General features: G+C 39.2%; 2 protein-coding genes across 4 annotated transcripts in view; one reads left to right on the top strand and one right to left on the bottom strand.

The window, feature by feature from the left end:
- Positions 1-10,728, bottom strand: part of ORC3 (origin recognition complex subunit 3) — a 38,108-nt gene extending 27,380 nt beyond the window's left edge. For 2 of the 3 annotated variants that reach the window (XM_031052623.2, XM_005153120.3), the window contains exons 1-4: positions 10,253-10,356; positions 7,418-7,472; positions 4,739-4,836; positions 732-876 (exon numbers count right to left, since the gene is read on the bottom strand). In XM_031052623.2, coding sequence (XP_030908483.2) covers positions 732-876; positions 4,739-4,836; positions 7,418-7,472; positions 10,253-10,276 — 322 coding nt within the window. In that variant the 5' untranslated portion in view covers positions 10,277-10,356. Of the gene's footprint in view, positions 1-731; positions 877-4,738; positions 4,837-7,417; positions 7,473-10,252; positions 10,357-10,697 lie in introns of those variants that run through there. The other variant, XM_031052624.2, reaches the window with a different exon arrangement.
- Positions 10,540-19,482, top strand: part of RARS2 (arginyl-tRNA synthetase 2, mitochondrial) — a 30,554-nt gene continuing 21,611 nt past the window's right edge. Inside the window, exons 1-7 of the mRNA XM_005153121.3 lie at positions 10,540-10,598; positions 11,297-11,370; positions 11,893-11,998; positions 13,235-13,318; positions 13,857-13,954; positions 15,038-15,093; positions 16,624-16,707. Coding sequence (XP_005153178.2) covers positions 10,560-10,598; positions 11,297-11,370; positions 11,893-11,998; positions 13,235-13,318; positions 13,857-13,954; positions 15,038-15,093; positions 16,624-16,707 — 541 coding nt within the window. The 5' untranslated portion in view covers positions 10,540-10,559. The remainder of the gene's footprint in view (positions 10,599-11,296; positions 11,371-11,892; positions 11,999-13,234; positions 13,319-13,856; positions 13,955-15,037; positions 15,094-16,623; positions 16,708-19,482) is intronic.

Raw genomic sequence — 19,482 nt, 5'->3', positions numbered from 1 at the left:
AACAACAAAAAAGCCCCTCCAGAAGGCAATTCACAGCTTCTACGGAGCAGGAGCTTCTCACTTTCTACTGCCCACAAAAGTAGACTAACTTTCACGCTTTGTTAGTGCCTACATAGTAAACTTGAAGCACAGGCCTGATTTTAGGTTCCCTAAAATGATGCACTGAAAATGCAGTCAGGTTGCCTTGAACCAGGTTTGGGATTGCTGTTATAACCCTTTGAAAAAAGCAGGGGGGAGGGAAGAAAAGCACCAAACAATTCCAAACTTTACCAACTTCAGTAATATGATCTTCCACTATTTTCTTAACCATCTCCTTTTCCAAGATAATTACACTGCTCTCCTACAGGTAAAGATGCACTGCAAGAACATGTATCAGGAATACAGAAGCTATGTAATTCCACCATTAGCCAACACTAAGTGTGTTTGTGGCAGAAACAGGAACAAAATCAAACCATCTCCAGAGCCTCAGGAAAAAAAATCCCTCTACATCACTAGCAGCTGCCTAAGACAAACCTTTAGGGAAGATGCTAACTTACTATGCATATGCTATTATGCACAAAAGGGGAAAGAGGTCTTATCCTGCTTCCTTCTCCTAGCCCAGCCTCTTCTGTTAACATTTCTTATGCCTATATTGCTCACAATAATTGCTAGAAGTCACCACTGTATTTTTCCTTGATATTTGTGACACTTTTAAGCATATTTATACAACAAAATGTACCTTAAAAAATTACCTAAGACAAGAGCTGCAGTGGGGATTTCTCTGGACTTCATCCGACAAGTCCAGTCTGTTGTCTTTCCTTGGAACTCAGAATGAGATCGCCCCAAAAAACTTACTAGGTTATCAAGTAACTGCTTATTCAAGTCTTCCTGTATTTGCTGTAAACAAACAGAGAGATTTTATTTATGAAGATGCAGAAACACAAGAGTATCTTCCTGTTCCTACCACTTCCCTGCATAATTTTTAATCCTCAAAGCTCCAGGGTAAAGTTTTAAGTAATACTAAGTATTCCTGTGAACTATGAACATGTTAATTTATTCACTGTGTGGCAAACACAGCCATTTCCAATCTTGGAACTTCTGGTCAAATGCCTCAACTTGGAAAGCAAATGAGCTTAACTGTGCTGTCACTCCACAAGCTTCAAAGGAGGAGGAAAAATCCCAACATCTGACAAAGTGTAAATTACATAGGAGGAATAAACCAATATAATTAGTTTATGGAGAATGTTCATGAAAATTGCTATTATTCTCTTTTGGCTTACAAAACATTTTTTGAGAGATTTACATGAAAGCAAACATTCAGTCTCTCCAAATCTAATTCAGGATGGAAGGAGAAAAAACAAAACAAAAGAAAAAGGAAAGCATTAAGTATGTTTTATAAGGAAAAATACATAACTGTTACCTTTGCTACACTGGCTTTTCACCTTCAAGGATATTTTTCATATAAGAATATGTATACATAGGAATATATAGAAAGTTGAGAGAAAACAGGAAAAGATAAAACTTTTAAAAGGAGACACAGTGGCAGCATTATGTATTTCTTGAATTATGTATGTGCCTTTGAAAATCTGTCTCTAATCCAAGGTATTCCTTCTGCTAGAACACACAAGAAAACATCCCTCTACTCTTAAATTCAGCATATCAATATATACTCTAGAACACAGATGTTAAAAACTGGATTAAACCCCTGCCCCCAATAAAGTCATCAAGGAAGTGACATACACAGCAGTGAACCTAAATTTAAACTAAGTGGTAGAGGCCATTCCTAGCAGCATTGATGAGACAGTTATCAAAGGAGTTAAGGGGACATCTCCAGGAGACTGCACATGATGCCTGCTCAAAAGCTTGAGCTCCATTTCCATTATACAGAGGAGTTCCTCTTGCTCTCCTGATAAAACTGTATACAAAATAATCTTAGTCCTTTCACCCTCTGCTTATTATAAAATATTCTTCTGGCCTTTCTGATGTTGATTGTACACCTCTGAGCTCCCACACAGTAAATTCTATGGCAACTTAGAAGAAACTGTAACATGGCACTTTAAAAAGAATTTACACCATCAGCTTTATAACAGCATCTTAACACCTCCTGTATTGCCACACCTCCTCTGAGCTGTTTCTTCAAAAGTCATCAGACCTTGAGCTTCTTCTGATCATTACTGTACATGTTTTCACTAAGCTGTCCTAAACAATAACCTGAATCTTTACTAAGCATGGTTACATTATATATTATTTCTTCCAATGCACACCTGTGAAGATGTAATTCAGGCTGCCACAGCACTACACATTTGCTAAGTTTTCTTAAAATTCACCGGTCTTTACTCATCAAAACAAACTCACTGCTGGCACTACTTTGGTAGTGTTGCAGAAAGCATGCCAGGCTGCTCTGAATCTCAAGGGACCAGCTCATTTACTTGCACTGCTTACTCTGGCAAAGTCATGCTGAAAGTTCATTTCCTGCAGCTACATTAGGTTTGGTCAAGATTATCTATTGCGTGGTCTGAAAACCATTATTGGCACATTAGAGCTAAAATTACCATATTATAAACCCTATACTTAGGCTTTTGTTTCTAACCTAGATTGAGGTAGACTGGCAATTGGAATTCCTCACCATACAGGAAATGAATGTGAAAGCCTTTGGTGAGATGCATCATAATAAGAACATTTGCAAGACCACTGGTGACAGCAAGGGTCAAAACTGGTTTACCTTGCAATACTGAAAACAGAAAAGCTCCAAAATCCACCTTCCAAAAACTTAAGGACAGTTTCTGCAGTACTTCTGCCAACGTTTCTTGTTGTGAGAAGCCTGAAAGAATGTCATGAGCAGATGACAGATGGTGCTGCTACAATCACAGCACAGTTTATGATGGACATACAAAGGTCCAGAGTGCTCCACAGCAAAGTACCTGGAGGTGAAATCCTCTTCACTCTTCAACACCTCAAGTAGATATGTATTCTGCCACAGCTCAGGCTTACTACACCAATTTGAAAGTAAGTAAGAAAGAAAATCCTGACTGGATAAAACTTCCACCTACCTGGTCTGACCTTACAGATGACGCTATTATGAGCAGGAGTTCAGACTACAGACTTTCAACCTGAATTATCACACTATTTTAGATGTAAGAACAATCATCACCCCAAGTTTGCCAACAGCAGGATAAAAAGATGATAATTCAAAATTTGAGAGAAAAAATATCAGAGATACCCCCGTAGCTGGACAAAGAAAATTCCAGGTACAGCAGGCAATCTGCCTTTGGGCAAACCAAACTCTTAAGGCAAAGCCCATATCAATTTGTCAGTGTAGGATGAACTGTCTTTCATCAGGAGAAGGAATAACAGAAGAAAGTATCTGGCAAACTCCTAGCAGTCTCAGAGAAAACAAGGGTAGGAGATTTTGAACAAGAAAGAACAATGATTTTCCAGATGACAATGACACTGTGCTTCCGAGTGATTAAAGGAGTCTTGTACTATGATGGGCTGTGCCTGCTGCTCTGGAAAAAATCCTTTCAGTGCACTAGGGAAAAAATCCCAACACTTCTCCAACCTGAAAATCCTGTAGCCACTTTCAGTAGTGTAAAGCATTATCTCAAAAGCCTTGACAACACTGTGCCAAAGGAAAAAGATCCAAGCAAAGGTCTTCCAGAAGTAGGTACACAGAATGCCATCCTTGCTGTAGTCCACTTTGTAGTTGACAAGGCAGTTTCTGGTGCAGCTGTCAACATTATTGGCAATGCTGGCAGCTAACCTGTGAAGCTGAAGCAGTTGCCAGGAATTTACTAAATATACCTTCACAAACTTTTGTTCATTCTCTACAAGCACCATTGCAGTTTAGTGCACTGCTTTGCACAGACTGGCTAGTTATGGTTTGAAAAGGGTGCTGACTAGTCAAAGGGAGCTGGATCATGGAATAGTAAGAACAGAATTAAAGGAATTTATGAGTTTAGCCCAAGGGTCCAGATTTTAAGCTACATCCAGCTGGCTTCTACTTCACATCCCAAAACAAACTTTGGAAAAAAAAAATCTCATAATGTCTAGAGCCCAACAGCAGGTAGAGGAATATGGAATACTTGCCCAGAATCCTTGACACTGAATAGAGGAGGAAATCCCTGCTGTACGGAAGCAACTACTCATACCCATAGTGCAAGCCAGCTGGCTATAGGGACACAACAGCAGCATGCCATCTAACACACAACACTTAGGAGGCTGTAGTTCAGTATGTAACTAACTCTGATCCTCATCAGACAACCCCACTGACACTATCTGTACTAGTTCAATAGACTATACTTGCATCTGTGTCATTCAGTATTTGACATTGGTGCAACTGTAAGTCACATAAATCCACTGTGAATTCTAGGCTGCTATGAACTCTGTAACACTGAGCTCAAGAGCAGCCTAATATCCTCAGAGGGCTGGCAAGTATGTAACTGAATTGAAGGTAGAGAACAGCAGTATGCCAGGAATTAATAAAAAGAACTATTAATAAGAAAAAATTAGAAGAAGCAGCTTGAAGTATTAGAAGCATGTAGTTCTGTGGCTAAAAGTAATGTTTAATTGATGGATTTATTATCACTCTGGATATTCTGGACAGCAATTTCAGTCTCAGTCAGTACTTCTGGCCGTTTTACTGCTTTAGCTAATCTGCCTTTTAAGTGTGTAAAACAAGATCTCTAGAAGCAAAGAAGCAAAGCAAAGAAGCATTGTTAGAAATGCAAAACACCGGTTTAGTATGTGATGTAACACTCACCTCTGTTTCCAATTTGATCTGATTCCATAACGACTGACAAGTATAAAACCGCAACTCACTATCCTCCAAATCATTTTTTCCTTCACTGAAATGGACAGCTAGAAAGAGAAAGCAAAGGCAAGCACAAATGAGATTATTGAAACAAAACATTTTTTGCTAACAAGAAAATTAAGCATCTGACTGAAACAAGAACATCTTAAAATACATACATATCTGAGGGAGATAACTTTTCTCTTAACCAGTTACTTAATTGCTGGTATCTGACAGAATAAGCATGGGAACAAGCAGAATCTGTTACCCGGATATGCAGGGAAAAGGTAAACTGGCTGCCACATGATCTAAAGGCTAAATCAGAGCAAAGAGCCTTTATTATTAAAATAAAAATTAAAAAAAAAATCTTTCCCTTGCTTCAGAAAGTTTTGTGGGTCTCTTTCACCTATTAAATATTCAGTCCTCCTTTACTATTACAGTCAGATATGAAGGCTTGCAAGAATAAATACATGAAAACTCTTTCTGTTCCACAGGGAAGACGCAGATAACACCAATTTCCTGAAAATAATAAGGTATACTGGGAAAGGACTGTCAACTTACATGAAAGGTATTTATTTTTAAATACATTTAACTGACACAACTATGCCAACAAAACTTTTAAGCACAAACTACGCCTACATTTCTGGCTCATCTCAAAATTGCATCTCACTTCTATATACACTTTTTATGAAAAAGAAAAGAAGAATCAGACCCTTTTTGATAAAACAGTGTCTTGGCACATTTTATGAATGCATCTGGCTTCCCAGGTGCTGCTCTGCCTCACAGATGTGAGTACAGAAATTCTCCACCTGCTTCCAACCAAGGAGAAACAACAGAGCTGGGAGTAAAACTGGAGACTGAATGGAAACTTCCATAACTGAATGAGCTTTTTCTTGTCATTTTTCTCCCATACTCACAGAGCTTACGTTTCTCTTAAAAAAAAAAAAAAAAGGGTATTGGCTTGCAACCAACCATTCTTATCCTTCCAGCATACATTTAGCAGGCCTGGGGTAGGTTTAAGGCCTCACTAACACCACCTGGAAGCACACAGAAACTGAAGGCCTGTTAACTGTTGCTATGCAGCAACAGTAAATATATTAAATATAACCATTACTTTTTCTAAGCATATGCATATAAAAAAAATTAATTTGCTATCCAATACTGTCCATTTGGTGGCCATTCAATGGAGCATCAGCACCAGACTGATCTCTAGCAAAGAACCAATTGATGGGCACACAAGAAGCACTCCTTACCCTCTATTTTCATTGTCTCCCCTGACACCTCATTTGCATCCCTAAGGAAAAAATCTCTTAAAATACATAACCCACTCTGATTACATAGGTCATAGGCTTTCCAGCTGAAGGAAACCACATTACAGGTAACATATGAGGTCATACTGGTAGATTAGCATTTTGGCAAATACATATATATTACCAAAACTCAAGCTATAGGTGCAAATGTGCACAGAAGGCCTTTCGTGGGGTGCGAGAGCACTATCAACTAGTGATACTGTGAAGTTTCACAACTGAAACCTCACACTCAACAGGTTTGGGCTTCCAAACATTTAATGACACACATCAAAGCACTGATTATTTAGAACACCATTCTAACCAACTGCTGTGAGCAGCGAAACTAGTTCACCTCTGCCTTTTATTTAGGGGCAGTTCAGCCAAATTTATTTTTCTATCTTATAGCATTTGCTAACAACATGTTTAGCAGGATTTACCCAAGCATTGCTAACTTTGCAAAAATTAAAACATAATATCCAGTAAGGGGTAAAATTTCAATATGTTTTAAGTGCATAGGTTTTGGTTGTTGGTTTACTCATCTTGCAATGACTTGGAATGACAGCCTGGATTGTATTTTCCTGCCACTCATTCCTTGAGCTACAAATGTGCCAACTCTCACTGAAAAATAATTTGAGACTACTTTTAAAGCAGGTGGTACAGTAATGAATGAGCCTGTGGTGATGTCCACAAAAATCTGGCCTTATGACTTTCTTCTCCACTTTTTTTTATACAAATTGTCGCATCTTTTGACAGCTCTGGTTGCCAAATGTTTAACCTGGGAATAAGAAGGGTAAGTTTCCTAACCAAATCTCTAACAGCAACTATTTAAGCAGCATTATTTGTGGCTCCAATAAGAGTCAGTCCTGTTCAGTCCTCCTCAAATGACAAGAGACCTGTATACACTGCATATAGGCTGGAGAAAATATATATAATAAATACTAGTGGACAGAAGCCATGGGATCTTCACAAACAGCTTTTCTTTCTTTTCTCAAGAAATTTAGGCAAACAGCCAAGCATATGATGAGACTTAGGAATGGGATATAATTTCTAACTCCTGTAGCTTAAAGGTGGCTCACTCAGATAAACAATTTGCCACTAAACAATTTACTAGTCACATCGAAAGAAGTTCTCTTGTTAAAAAAAAGTGCAGAGACAAAGACAGCTATTTAATCTTCATTGCTGAAGATAAAAAAAACATTCACACTAGCCAATAATTTGCTGGGGTTCCTCAGAAAATGAGTTTTCAGCAATATCGACATCAAGGTGCAACGAAAATCCTCAAGCAGCTATGACAGAACTCAATCAGATGTGGTGAACCTGCTCACCACAAGCATAGAAATAAATACCAAAATGCACTGACCTGTTTTCTGAGACACCCTTCTCTTCTTGGGACTTGGTTTAAAAACAAAGCAGCCCTAGAAAACAGCAAAAAAAAATACAAACTTCAATATGAACATCAATCTGACTGGTTCCTCAGGCCACTTTATTCTCCTTTAATTTCAGTGCTCCATTAAACCAACAATTGGAACTAAACTACAATCTTAAGGATATTGATCTGCATGTTGCCCCTTTATATTCCTGCTTCAAGCTGAAAACCCCATGGAAACAGTATCCCAGCTTATTTGGGAGTAACTTTTTCATCTTCCTATTATGTTCTTCAATTCAACCATCAACTAGTACAGCAGCAGAATCTTTAAATATCTTACACCCTCCAACAGGTTTAGAATTAAGAGGAAATGATCCCCTGGGGACACATCAATAAAGTTTTCTCAGTACAGTTGCAGTTAAAAACAACAACAAAAAAGGCAAGAGACCGAGATACATAGAAAAAGGTGATCTAGAATAATGTAATGAGTATTAATAAGTCACTTACAGAAGCCAATGATGCACCCTAGCTACAGAGGACAAGGGCATCCCAACTTAAAAAAGACGCTTAGAAGCAGAATGACAAATGGTTTGGAAAAGGTTCGGACAAATAAAAACCTTGGCTCCAAGAAAGCCCTCCAGATAGAATTAATCTCCCAGGTAGATCTATCTCATCACAAAGGAGGAGGATATAAAGCACAAGAATCAAGCTTTGAATTCTGGAAGATTTTTTTAATTTTATTTTAGAAAATCTGAAGTTTCCCCCTCCATCTTCTTAAAAATTCATCTCTTTTGAAGGGTTATAATAATTCCTTAAGGATCAGAAAACATATGCATTCCCCAACTGTAGCTGTACAGCAAGAGGGAATGAAACACACAAGTATTCTAGAGAGAGAAATTGGCCGAATCCTCTGTTTCTCAATCAAGATGCTTATACAAGCAATGACTGCAGTACTCAGCCTAGGATAATTCAGTAACTAGCATAATAATTGACCTAGTGAAACTAAAACTCCAGAGGTATATTTAATTTTGATCACAGGCACTACTTTGTTGGGTGACTTTGAAGATTATATTTTCTTTCTTGTGCAAATAAGAGATTGCAATAAAACACTAATCAGAATATTAGCTTCTCTGAAAAACAGCCTTATGAATTGCAGATGCCTTCAGATAATTTACATGCTACAATGTAGATTAACAACCATCTAAAACCAGCTGGACAAAAGTTGTGGCTGTTCTACAGATCCTAAACACTCTGCAACAATTTCACTACACACAACGTGTCAGAACAGTAAGCAACAGAACAGTAAGTTGAGAGTTGGCACAGCTGGAGTTGGCCAAAAATAACTATAAATCATATATATAAAAGATTGGTTGGGACCGGTCTTGTTCAACATCTTAGTTGGTGACATGGACAGTGGGATTGAGTGCACCCTCATCAAGTTTGCCAATGACACCCGCTTGAGTGACACCAGAGGAGGCACAAAGGCAATCCAAGTGCTGAAGAACCTCTCCTGCAAACACAGGCTGAGAGAGTTGGGCTTGTTCAGCCTGGAGAAGGCTCAGGGGAGGACATCCAGTACTAAAGGGGGCCTCAGGAAAGCTGGAGAGGGACTTTTTACAAGAGCATGTAGCGAAGGCAGAATAGCTTTAAACTGAAAGAGGACAGATTTAGATTAGATATTAGGAAGGCATTCTTTACTGTGAGGACAGCTAGCCAGAGAAGCTGTGGCTGTCCCATCCCTGGCAGTGTTCAAGGCCAGGTTGGATGGAGCTTTGAGCAACCCAGTCTAGTGGCCTTCCCTACAAGGGGGTTGGAACTGAATGACTTTTAATGTCCCTTCCAACCCAAACCACTACATGATTCTATGATATTGTAAGACACAAGGGCAAGGCACTGGGACACGTTTCACTACCTAGTTAAAGGCAACAGCCATTTTTTTAAGGGAAATACATCTGGTTTGAATTTTCACTTTGGAAGTACTTCCCTTTACTGATGAAAGTAATAACTAGCAACTTCCACACCAAAGGATACAGCTGCACACCACGATTCAGTGCAAAACAATATAAGGGACAGGAGTATTCCAATTATAAAATACATCCTTCTGCTGCAAACCACTACTATTGCTCATTATAGCATCAAGTGAGACAGAACACAAATTAAACGTGCCAATACAACATTTACAGTCTCACTACATATTGACACCCTGATGAATGAATGCCCTGTGCTTACTACCAACCCAACTAAAGGCCAGATAAAAGCCTTCAGCTCATATCAAGGCAGTAATAAATATTTAACATTACTTGTGAGTAACAGCACTTCTGCTTTTATTTCTCCATTCCATTAGTTCCGAGGAGAGATGCAATGAGCGTTTCAAAGTGGCAGCAGGCAATGTCAACAGACTTGAGCCAAAAGTGACAATACCTACAGCCACAGCACTGCTGTGAGGTTTACTTCGAGTATGAGCGGTTTTAGTGTGCTGACAGGACAGACGAGCAGAGCAGGAGGACTGACTACCTGCTGTGAGGAGAAAAAAGGTAAAACGGGACCGAGCGGGCACCTGGGCAGGGATGAAGAGCCGCCAAGACTTGACACAGCAGGAAATGGGGCACACAGGAGCCTGGGCACAGGGAATGAGAACAGCAGATAAGGACGGGAGAGAGGACAACCGCATATCGCGACAAAGGGACAGGGTAGCTCCTTCAGCACCCGCACAGCCACGTTGTTCCTCATGGTGCTCGGCCCAGTGCAGTGCCAGGGCAGGAGCGAACCCGGCGGCCGCCCCCGATCCCCATCTTTCCCTTTCCCCTTTCCTTTCCGCCTTCCCCTCACCTTGGAGACGGAACACGTGCTCATGTCGCCCCTCTCGCGCCACAAACACCCACAGTACCGGACGCACCGCCCCGCCGACAACAGAGCAGGACGCGCACGCGCACTGCGGGAACACCCCTCTGCCCCAGCACAGTGAGACAGCCCCCTCTGCCTCTGCGCACCTCCTCCCCCTGAAGGGGGACCAATGAGCTCTCCCTCCCTCCCTCCTCCACCCCTGTCCTGAGAATGGTACGACCCAGCCCGCCCCTAGGCGGGCGGAAACGGGTGGGGAGGGGGTAGGTGTGGGTTTCCGCCTGGAGCTGCAACTATGGCGGCTTGTTCCTTTCGGAGGAGCATCGCTTCCCAGGTACGCCGCTTCCTCCCGCAGCTTGCGCGGAGGCAGGGGTGCGCCATAACCAAGACATTCCCCACACACCCTTAACCAGATCCCCCTCCACACACATACACTTTCTCCAGGCGTCTTACAGTATGTCCGGCCCGCTGCTGGAGGGGCTCGATGTGGGCTTCCTATCGCTGCCGCGCTCCGCCCCTCTCGGGCGGCCGCTGTCTCCAGGGGGCCTCACACGCCACCAGCTCCACACCAGGCTACAGGTTCCACCACCCCGCGGGTTGAAACCCGTGACTTCCAGGGACTCGTTCCCTTGGCAAGAAGCTAGCATTTAGTAGCTTAATTAGTGAGGCCCTCGCATGGCCTGGGCCTTCTTGTCCCCTGCTTACTAGGCGCGGGATAAGCCAAATAAGTAGAGACGAGATAAGTTCGTAAAGGCAAGCGGGGGTTTGTTGGGATCCTTGATGGGGGAAGGTAAATAAACAAGCAATGAGCTATATGGGGTGTTTTGTCATGCTTCCCTAAGGTTCCTTTAACTTTTATTCGGTGTATTGCATATTGTTTATAATAGTTAATAAATGTTTGCCTGTTTATTTGGGTTGAAACTTGCTTTCAAACATAAATGATGTATCCCCCATGAGCATTTAAACAGGGAGCAGTGTTTTACTTGGATCTTGTTTTTGCTTAAGCCACTTTGTTCTTTCTTTCAAATTTAGCTTTCAAAGGTTTTGGATCTGCCAACAGAAAATTTAATAAAGTCCATATCTGCAGTTCCTGTCTCCAAAAAACGGTAGCATATACATTTTATCTTACAATGTCATATTTTATTGTTGTGTTTATTATTGCAAGAGCTTAACAAGGCATAGGGGAAAGAAATTCAGAAAAAAAAACAAACCTAAGCTAATATGCCAATCCAAATAGAAGATAAATCTAATAAAATAGCTGTATTTTTTCAAGCAAGCAAGCTTGAAATTAACATAATTGCTGAAATACAGGCGGTGCTTAAATGCAAATGTTTCAGCATTAATGATCAGGATGTGAAATTGCTTAGAACCAGTGTAAAGTTACAGTTTTTTTTTCAGTGGCCTGCTTGAGTGTTTTAATGATGTTAGCAAATAAATTGCATTTATGAACAACCATAACTGTTGCTTATTCTGAGATGGTGTTCTCATCATATTTACTTTTATTTGTATTGGAGCAGAAGGAATATTTGGCTTTCTATCTCAGCTTTGTAAACATAGTGAACTTTCAGGTATCTCTGGCAAGTAGGCTTGGTTCAACAGGATTTTTGGTATGTTCCTTTGTTTTTCAGGCATGTTGCTGATTTCCAGCTTTCTGTTGCTTCTGTAACAGAAGACACTTCTAATGAGAGCTTAGCACAAGACCTTCATCTTCAAGCTGAGAAGCTAGCTGAAAGGGTATGCTAATGCATTTGAATCATATATTTATGCAATAATGAACTTATAGGTGTTAACAGGCATTATATGGTAAATAGTTTTTCTCCAAAGCATCTGTGTGGGTCAGAGTAGTTGAATGATTGCATCTATTGTAACTGCACACAGAATCTTCACAAAGAATTTGAGAAGTGGTTTTAGTTAAACTAAGAATCATAGAATCACAGAATAGTTAGGGTTGGAAAGGACCTTAAGGTCATCTAGTCCCAGTCCCCCTGCCATGGGCAGGGACACCTCACACTAAAGCATGCCACGCAAGGCTTCTTCCAACCTGGCCTTGAACACTGCCAGGGATGGAGCATTCACTACCTCCCTGGGCATTCAGTGCCTCACCACTCTAACATATGGTAAAAAATTTCTTTCTTATATCCAATCTAAACTTTCCCTGTTTAAGTTTTAACCCGTTACCCCTTGTCCTGTCTCTATCTCTTGTGGAATTATTGTTTTCAAACAGTTTGAGAGTAAATAATAGTGTTGAAGTCAGAAAGGTATCTAAAGGATATGCTGTGGTCTGTACTGTTGCCCAACACTTGAGAAAGAAATTGAGTATACAGTGGCTTAGAAAACCAAAGACTACAAAATCCAGCACTAGAGTGGCAGTGGATAAACATAGGCCCTGTTTGTGGGACAGACAGACCAGACTTTCAAATTCCAGATGTACAACCAGAAGTTATAAAACAACTTAGAGATGTTCTAGAGCCATAAAATAGTTCAGTTTGGAATGGACCTCAAGGAGTTATCTGTTCCTATCTCCTCCTTAGTGCAGGTTGTTGAGGATTTTCAGATGAGGTTGCTGAGGGGTTTTGAAATCCTATCAGGTGTTGAAAGCTTCCAAGGATTTGACATCCTCCCTGGGCAATCTGTTCCAATAACTGTTACCATACGGTAACATTGTTTTTTCCTGTGTCTATTCTGTCACTTTAAAACCGCTGCTGTTCCTAGTGTTTAAGAAAGCTGCAAGTTGTCTCTCCTTTATTGTTTGTGGCTCATTAAATGGATCTGGGACATTTAGACCTACACCTTTACATGGAAGAGCAATTGTAATAGTAAAGAAGAACATCAGTATAAGCCTATTTGTGATTGGTTCAAGCCAATAAATAACATTTAATGTAATGGATCAAATTAATTTTTATAATGGATTGAATTACAGTTTTCCAGTTTACCAGTTTTCACCCAATTTGTTTTGCTTTGTTCCTTTAGCTAAAATGTGATGCTGTAGTGAGTGAAATTAGTACTGGTCCAGGAACAGTGAACTTCACGATAAACAGGGAATTATTAGCAAAGGTGAGTACTGTCTTTCAGGTGCATTAAAGTAAATTAGGAGATGTGGAATTAGGAGATGTAATTTTGCATTATGTCACTGAGGGGAGAGTAGGATATAAGACCTAGCTTTAACTTTCACTGGTAAGAATAAGTCTATGGGTAGAAAAGATGATTTATGTATATGTCTAGCTTACCTTCTTTGGTACTGTAATAAGAGCAGAGTTGAAGTTTTTTCTACACGTGCTATTCCTATTTTTTTTTTAAAGTTCAGTATCTGTAAGTAGAAGAATTTTAAAGCTTGGATTTTCACCAAAAACTCTGCCTATAATTTCTCCAACTTTTTTAACTGATCAGATACAGCTTTCAAAAGATAGGGACATTTTCATCTGCACAGGTGACACTGCTTCCTTGGCAGATCAGCCATCTAATTGCTATTGTGAATAAAGGCTCTGGGATCAGTCTCTTGCGTGATTGAGAAACAGTTTTCCTGATAAAGCTTTCTGTTGAAAAATATTTTCTAGTTTTAAATTATAATTTTTCAATCTTCCTTGTGGTTTAGACTGTGTTGCAGCAGGTGTTGAAAGATGGCTCAGAGTACGGAGTAAAAAGTGAACTTTTCTCTACAGTGCCTAGACAAAAAGCAGTAATTGAGTTCAGGTAAGGACATGTGATGAGTTCTTTGAAGAAACTGCCTTGTCTGCTGAGTGATATTCATTGCTGTAATGTATGATGCCTGTGAAATGAAACCATATTTACAGTGTTATATTCAGATGTATTTGATACAAGTAGAATATAAGTTATATTTAGGAAATCAAGGTTTTTTTCCCAGAATACTTTTTTGGTATTTAAAGAGTTCATGTCTCACAGTGTCCTGCACCAAGAATATTCTCACTAAGTGCATAATAGCACTCAGTTTTTCAGTAGGTTCCCTTTATTTTGTTATCAAGAAACATGACCTGAATTGTCAGCCACTAACCCATTTCTTTTTTCCCCTTAATACATTCCTTCCTGGCTGGGGAAGGCAGCCAGGCATTTGTCCATTTTTCTTGCTAAATCTTCTCAGTTGCTGGCCCCAAAATTGCTGTCCAGTGCAGTTTTGCTTCCAGTTGCCTGTGCACGAAATAAAAAGTGGCTGACCTCTTTATGTAAAAATATTTTTGTTCACTTATACTCGCTTTTCAGACTTCTGTAGTCACAGAAAGTGAGCACTTTGTTTTAATTTGGAGGATGGATTTCCATAGCTGAGGTTCCGTTTTATTATCCAGGGCAAACAATTGTGGGTACAGTTATGGGTGGTTTTCCTTTGAGGTGGGGGAATTGTTGGTAGAAGATCATGTGATTTTTAGTTACTGGTTCTTGTACATGATATAATACACAGTACCTGTCCTGGTATTAGATACATCTCTAGCAAAGGTGTGGGGAGAAAGACCCGTATGTCCAAAATATATAAAAAACTGAGAAGATAGTGTAAGTCCTTTGTCACTAGTATAGTTGGGATTTGGAGGGTTGTTTTATTGTGGGATTGTTTGTGGGTTTTTTATTTCCTACAACACTGGTTCTTAACTGATACTGGAGGAAAAGCTGGTGAGATAAAGCAGAAGTTAAAGAATTTTAAGGAAAAATTGGAAATGGCAGTTTTATTTCAGTTCTTCTGCTATATGCAGGAGTTGAGTTTGTTTGACTAAGCTATTTGGCAGTCTTGTACATTGAACTAACATTATTTATAAAAATCTATTACAGCTCCCCTAATATTGCCAAAAAGTTTCATATAGGACATTTGCGATCCACAATAATAGGTAAGTATGCATCTTACTGCCTTCTGAAGAGGCTTGTTTTCCTGTTCCACCTGATGGGAAACACTTCTAACCTTTCACTCTTCTAGTGGAGTGACTATGTCAGGCTTGAGTTGCTAATTAAAAACCTTTTGCTCATTATGCAGTGAAGAAAAGAGCATGGTGTGGTGCTGGCAGATTTATTAAGTCACACCTAATATAGTTTTATGACTGTGAACATTAAACAAAGTAGTTTAAAATTATTCTGCAAAGTTGCCTGGGCAGTTTTCATGGAGGTGTTATGAGAGTCCTTTGAATTTCCAATTTGCACTGGACTGCAGAGCAGTCAGATAGTTATGTCTTGGTGGCTGTCTTGCAAAAAGCTTGCTTTTATATGTTAATTACTTTATGCCAGTGTTACTAACACAGTTGCTATAATTTGTAATGGAATAATTAATAAGTTTATGGTGTGCTACTGTAATGGCATATGGAAAACATTATTTCTCCCTCCTTTCCCTCTCTCACAATAAAAACTAGTAGGTTAGGTTATTAGCAGAAGATCCTACACCAGCTAATAATGTGTTAGGTTTTAATTATATTTAGTGTATAATGTATAGTTATTAATTACATAAAGTTAATAATTCAGCCTCTTCATGGACTGATAGGTGAGTGAAATTACATATTTTGGCCTTTTTATGTTCCATTCTGGACTCTTTGCTATAGAAAAAAAACTCTACTTTCAAAAATAGTCCTATAGATCAGTGCTGTTGTTCAGTCTAATAGTAAGAGGATGAATTGGCTATAGAGAATGGAATTGAAAGTAATTTCAAGCTACACTATGATGTTATAATAGCAGCAGCAGCAGCAAAGCTTTCTGTATTCTTTTACATCAGTATTGTAGTTAAAGGTACCCTTGAATAACAGGAAAATAGAGAAGGGGATATAGGTATTTCTTCTTGGTAATTCTATGGTTGTAGCTAATTTTGGGAGAAAGATTAAGGGGTTTTTCTGTAATAACAGAAGCAAGATTACATGCTTATGTGACATGGTAAGTTTGGAGCATACCAGACAACCAGTGTGTTAAAGTGCAGAGCTCAGTACTGTTTGGCAGTATTTAGAGATTCAGGACTTGATGTTCTCTACTTACCGTCACAGTTAACAGCAGTTGCTGAATTTTGAATACTTGCTTAACTTCCTGGTATGAGGTTACCTGACTGTGATGGGAGTTATAACTCACCAATTATATACTTGTGAGAGTACAAGATGACTTTAAAAAGTGTTTTTTGTATTCATATACTTTTCAGTATGTGCATGCACATACATGCGTATGTTTTTATCACTGTTGTATGAGACACTTTATGGCACCTTTCAAATGCACAGCCTTTTTTTTTCCTGCTCAGAATGCTCCTGCTTTTAGTTGAGAGTAGTTCATCTGATTGCTTTTCCTCTTGCTTTTGAATACAGATCATACAAAACCAGAAAACTGTTTTGTTGTAATGAGAGACTACCTGCATCTGAATAATAATGATACCACTGATTTTGTCTCCTTACTAGGGAATTTTATAGCAAATCTCAAAGTTGCACTGGGACATGAAGTAATCAGAATGAATTACCTTGGTGACTGGGGCATGCAGTTCGGTATGTTTTAATACCTGTTTTCCTGTTCTCTTTCCTACTGTATATTGTGGTCTAGATTTCCAGCCTTGGGTTTTACAGGTCCATTGAATTAGTTCTGGGCTCATAAACAGTAATATTGTGTTTCTTTGCATGTACTGTAGAGTTAATCTCGTTAAAGTAGGAACAAAACAATCCAGACTGATACATCAGCGGTATGATCTGTGCTGCTGTACAAGAAATAACAGGAGGAAATTTGCCCTCTGTCCCTCAGTAGCTTCTCTCTCCGATTACATATATGTAATTTGGGGTTTATTTTTAAAGGGCAGTATAAATATTTTCTGAGTGTCCTTGTTAGACATTTAGAGTTCTCACAGCTCAGCAGACTTCTGTTGCTGCCTCCAGACAGAATGTGTACATATTACCATAGCTGTTGCCTGTCTGCTGTGATACTGTCTTATTCAGATTTTGCATGTGGAAGAGCTGTAGAAAAGTAAACTTGCTACCTTACTTATGCCACACACACAACAATAGAATAATTAGAACAAAATGTGTGGTTTATATTAGGTTGTCTTTGTGTTTGTATGTTTTATCTGTTTTTTTTTTGTTGTTGTTCCCTCTAGAAACTACTTCATTATTCAGAGCGTAATTACCTCCCACAGCAACTGTATTTTGGCAGGTTGAGGCTTGGGGAGTTTGTATCTTTAAAGATACATCAACACTTCCCCCAGGATATTCAGTTTCCCTTTAAAATGTAGCAATAGAGAGGTGGGTAGATGAAGAATATGCAAGTGAATAGGCCATAGAAGGCTATCCATCTTGCATGCATATGCATTTGCATGCGCACACATACACACTCCCACCTCTTCTGAAATGTCCATCAAGTAAGTGAGGACTGAAAAATCCTCTTGTGTGCAGCCTAGCATAGCTTGATATTTATTGCCTGGCCAGAGATCATTTATGTCTGACTGCTGGATCTCTAAATACTGCTCTGATATGACTGTTGATTAACCCCTAGAATTCGCAAATTCACTGATTTCTGTTGTTAAACTTGCATTTTGAACTGATCCACATTCTCCTCTCCTTTTCCAATTTGCCCCCAAAAGCTGTTTTTGACATATCAAAGGCATTTAAAAAAAGCTGTCTTGCCCACTTCCCCATTTTTGAAAGCTGGGACACCTGTGAACCCTATAAAACTCCCCCACGTCTTTTGCAGTAGGTTCTGAAAACAGTGTCCATATGTTTATTTTTAAATAGCAAACACAAAGTGCAGTATGTACTAAGTGGGCACTTTAGCTCATTCCAGCCCAGTTTCACTGGTACTGCTGTTTATGGGGACATTAATGAATCCATTTTATGAACAGAGCTGGGTTAAAAATTTAGGATAAATACCCTATGTCTACCCTATATATATATTCAGGTTCATCAGCATAGATAACCTAACTGAAATATATTCAGTTCCACCTATTCTTCTTTAAGAGTAAATTCCTTGGGTTTAGATGGTAGAGAATAACATTCTTATGACTGTGAGAGCAGCAACAGAGTATTTTTTCCTTTGTTAATTTCCTTCCTTCACAACTCATCCTTTCTGATTCTGTTTCTGATCAAGCAGTATTTTTTAGCAGAGGTTTGCTTCACTTAGGATTTGCTTCATAGGAATTGAATGCAGAATGAGTTCTTCTAAAATTCAGTAAATTTCATCATTGCATATTTCATTCATTTTTGCCCTTTAGACATGGTTTTATGGCTATACTATTGTATAACAAATGTGGCAATGACAATTAAGCTATGAAATGCAATGTAGTTAAAGGGCTTTTCAGCTGACCTCATTTATTCTGTCTTTGAAAAATTGTACTCCTAAAATCTTAATATCAGGAATTTCGTGTATTTTCATACTAAGTTTCCTGAAGCTATAAAGATCACAATGCCTGCTATTGACATGTGTACCTGTTGTGCAGCACACAGGTGTTAGAATAATGCTTTTGACCTAGTAGTTCCAACTGTTTCTTTCACAATGGGTGCTCTTTGTTTGGGCTGGCTCAGCTCACACATGACAGGTTTTACAGCGAATAATATAGTCATGCTTCACAAAATTGTAGTATAGCATTATTATTATAATGGTCCTTTCCCAGAAGTAGTGCTATAATTAATGATCTGTCAGCATTTCTATTACAACTCCTATTGTCAAAGACTTTAAAACATAATAATTGAAAACATATTTTGCTGAAACGTGGCAGAGAATTCCTCAACCTTTAGGAAGTTTTGGGGCAGGTTTCTTAAGGTAACGAATCTTATGCAATCATACTATCTGTCCATCTGTCTTCCTGTCACTCTCTCCTAATAAATGTTGAACCCATTGGCCAACTTTAGCCAGATCTGACAAAGAAAAATGTCTCAGAGAACAAATTTCTTCTGGTATTGTGACAGTTGGCAGCTGGGTAGGGCTAGAAATACAATGTAATGCCTTCTGGGAGAGAAAGTTAACTTCTGTGTTTAGCCTGCCGGCTAACCAGTCAGCACATCTAAGTCGGAATCAGTCCCAACACATGCTACATCTTGCCAATAATTGGCAAGTATAACAAGCGCTGGGGATAGTTTGGGGAAGACAGGAATGTGTGGAAGGATGTGTTTGGGTAGAATAAAAACTGTCAGGCTTGCTAGGTGCTGGAGTGTGAAGCCAGCACCAAAAAGTGGAATGTGTAGGTGTGCTAATATCCAAGAGAGATCATTAGGAAATCAAGCTCTCATTGTTCATAGAACAAGCTGTCCTTAAAGAAACTCCCTTTAAATAGGATTAAA

The sequence above is a fragment of the Melopsittacus undulatus genome, chromosome 3 (genome assembly GCF_012275295.1).
Source record: "Melopsittacus undulatus isolate bMelUnd1 chromosome 3, bMelUnd1.mat.Z, whole genome shotgun sequence".
Lineage (NCBI taxonomy): Eukaryota > Metazoa > Chordata > Aves > Psittaciformes > Psittaculidae > Melopsittacus > Melopsittacus undulatus.
The sequence above is the reverse complement of the archived record's forward strand: the minus strand, read 5'-3'. Positions and strand labels throughout refer to the sequence as shown.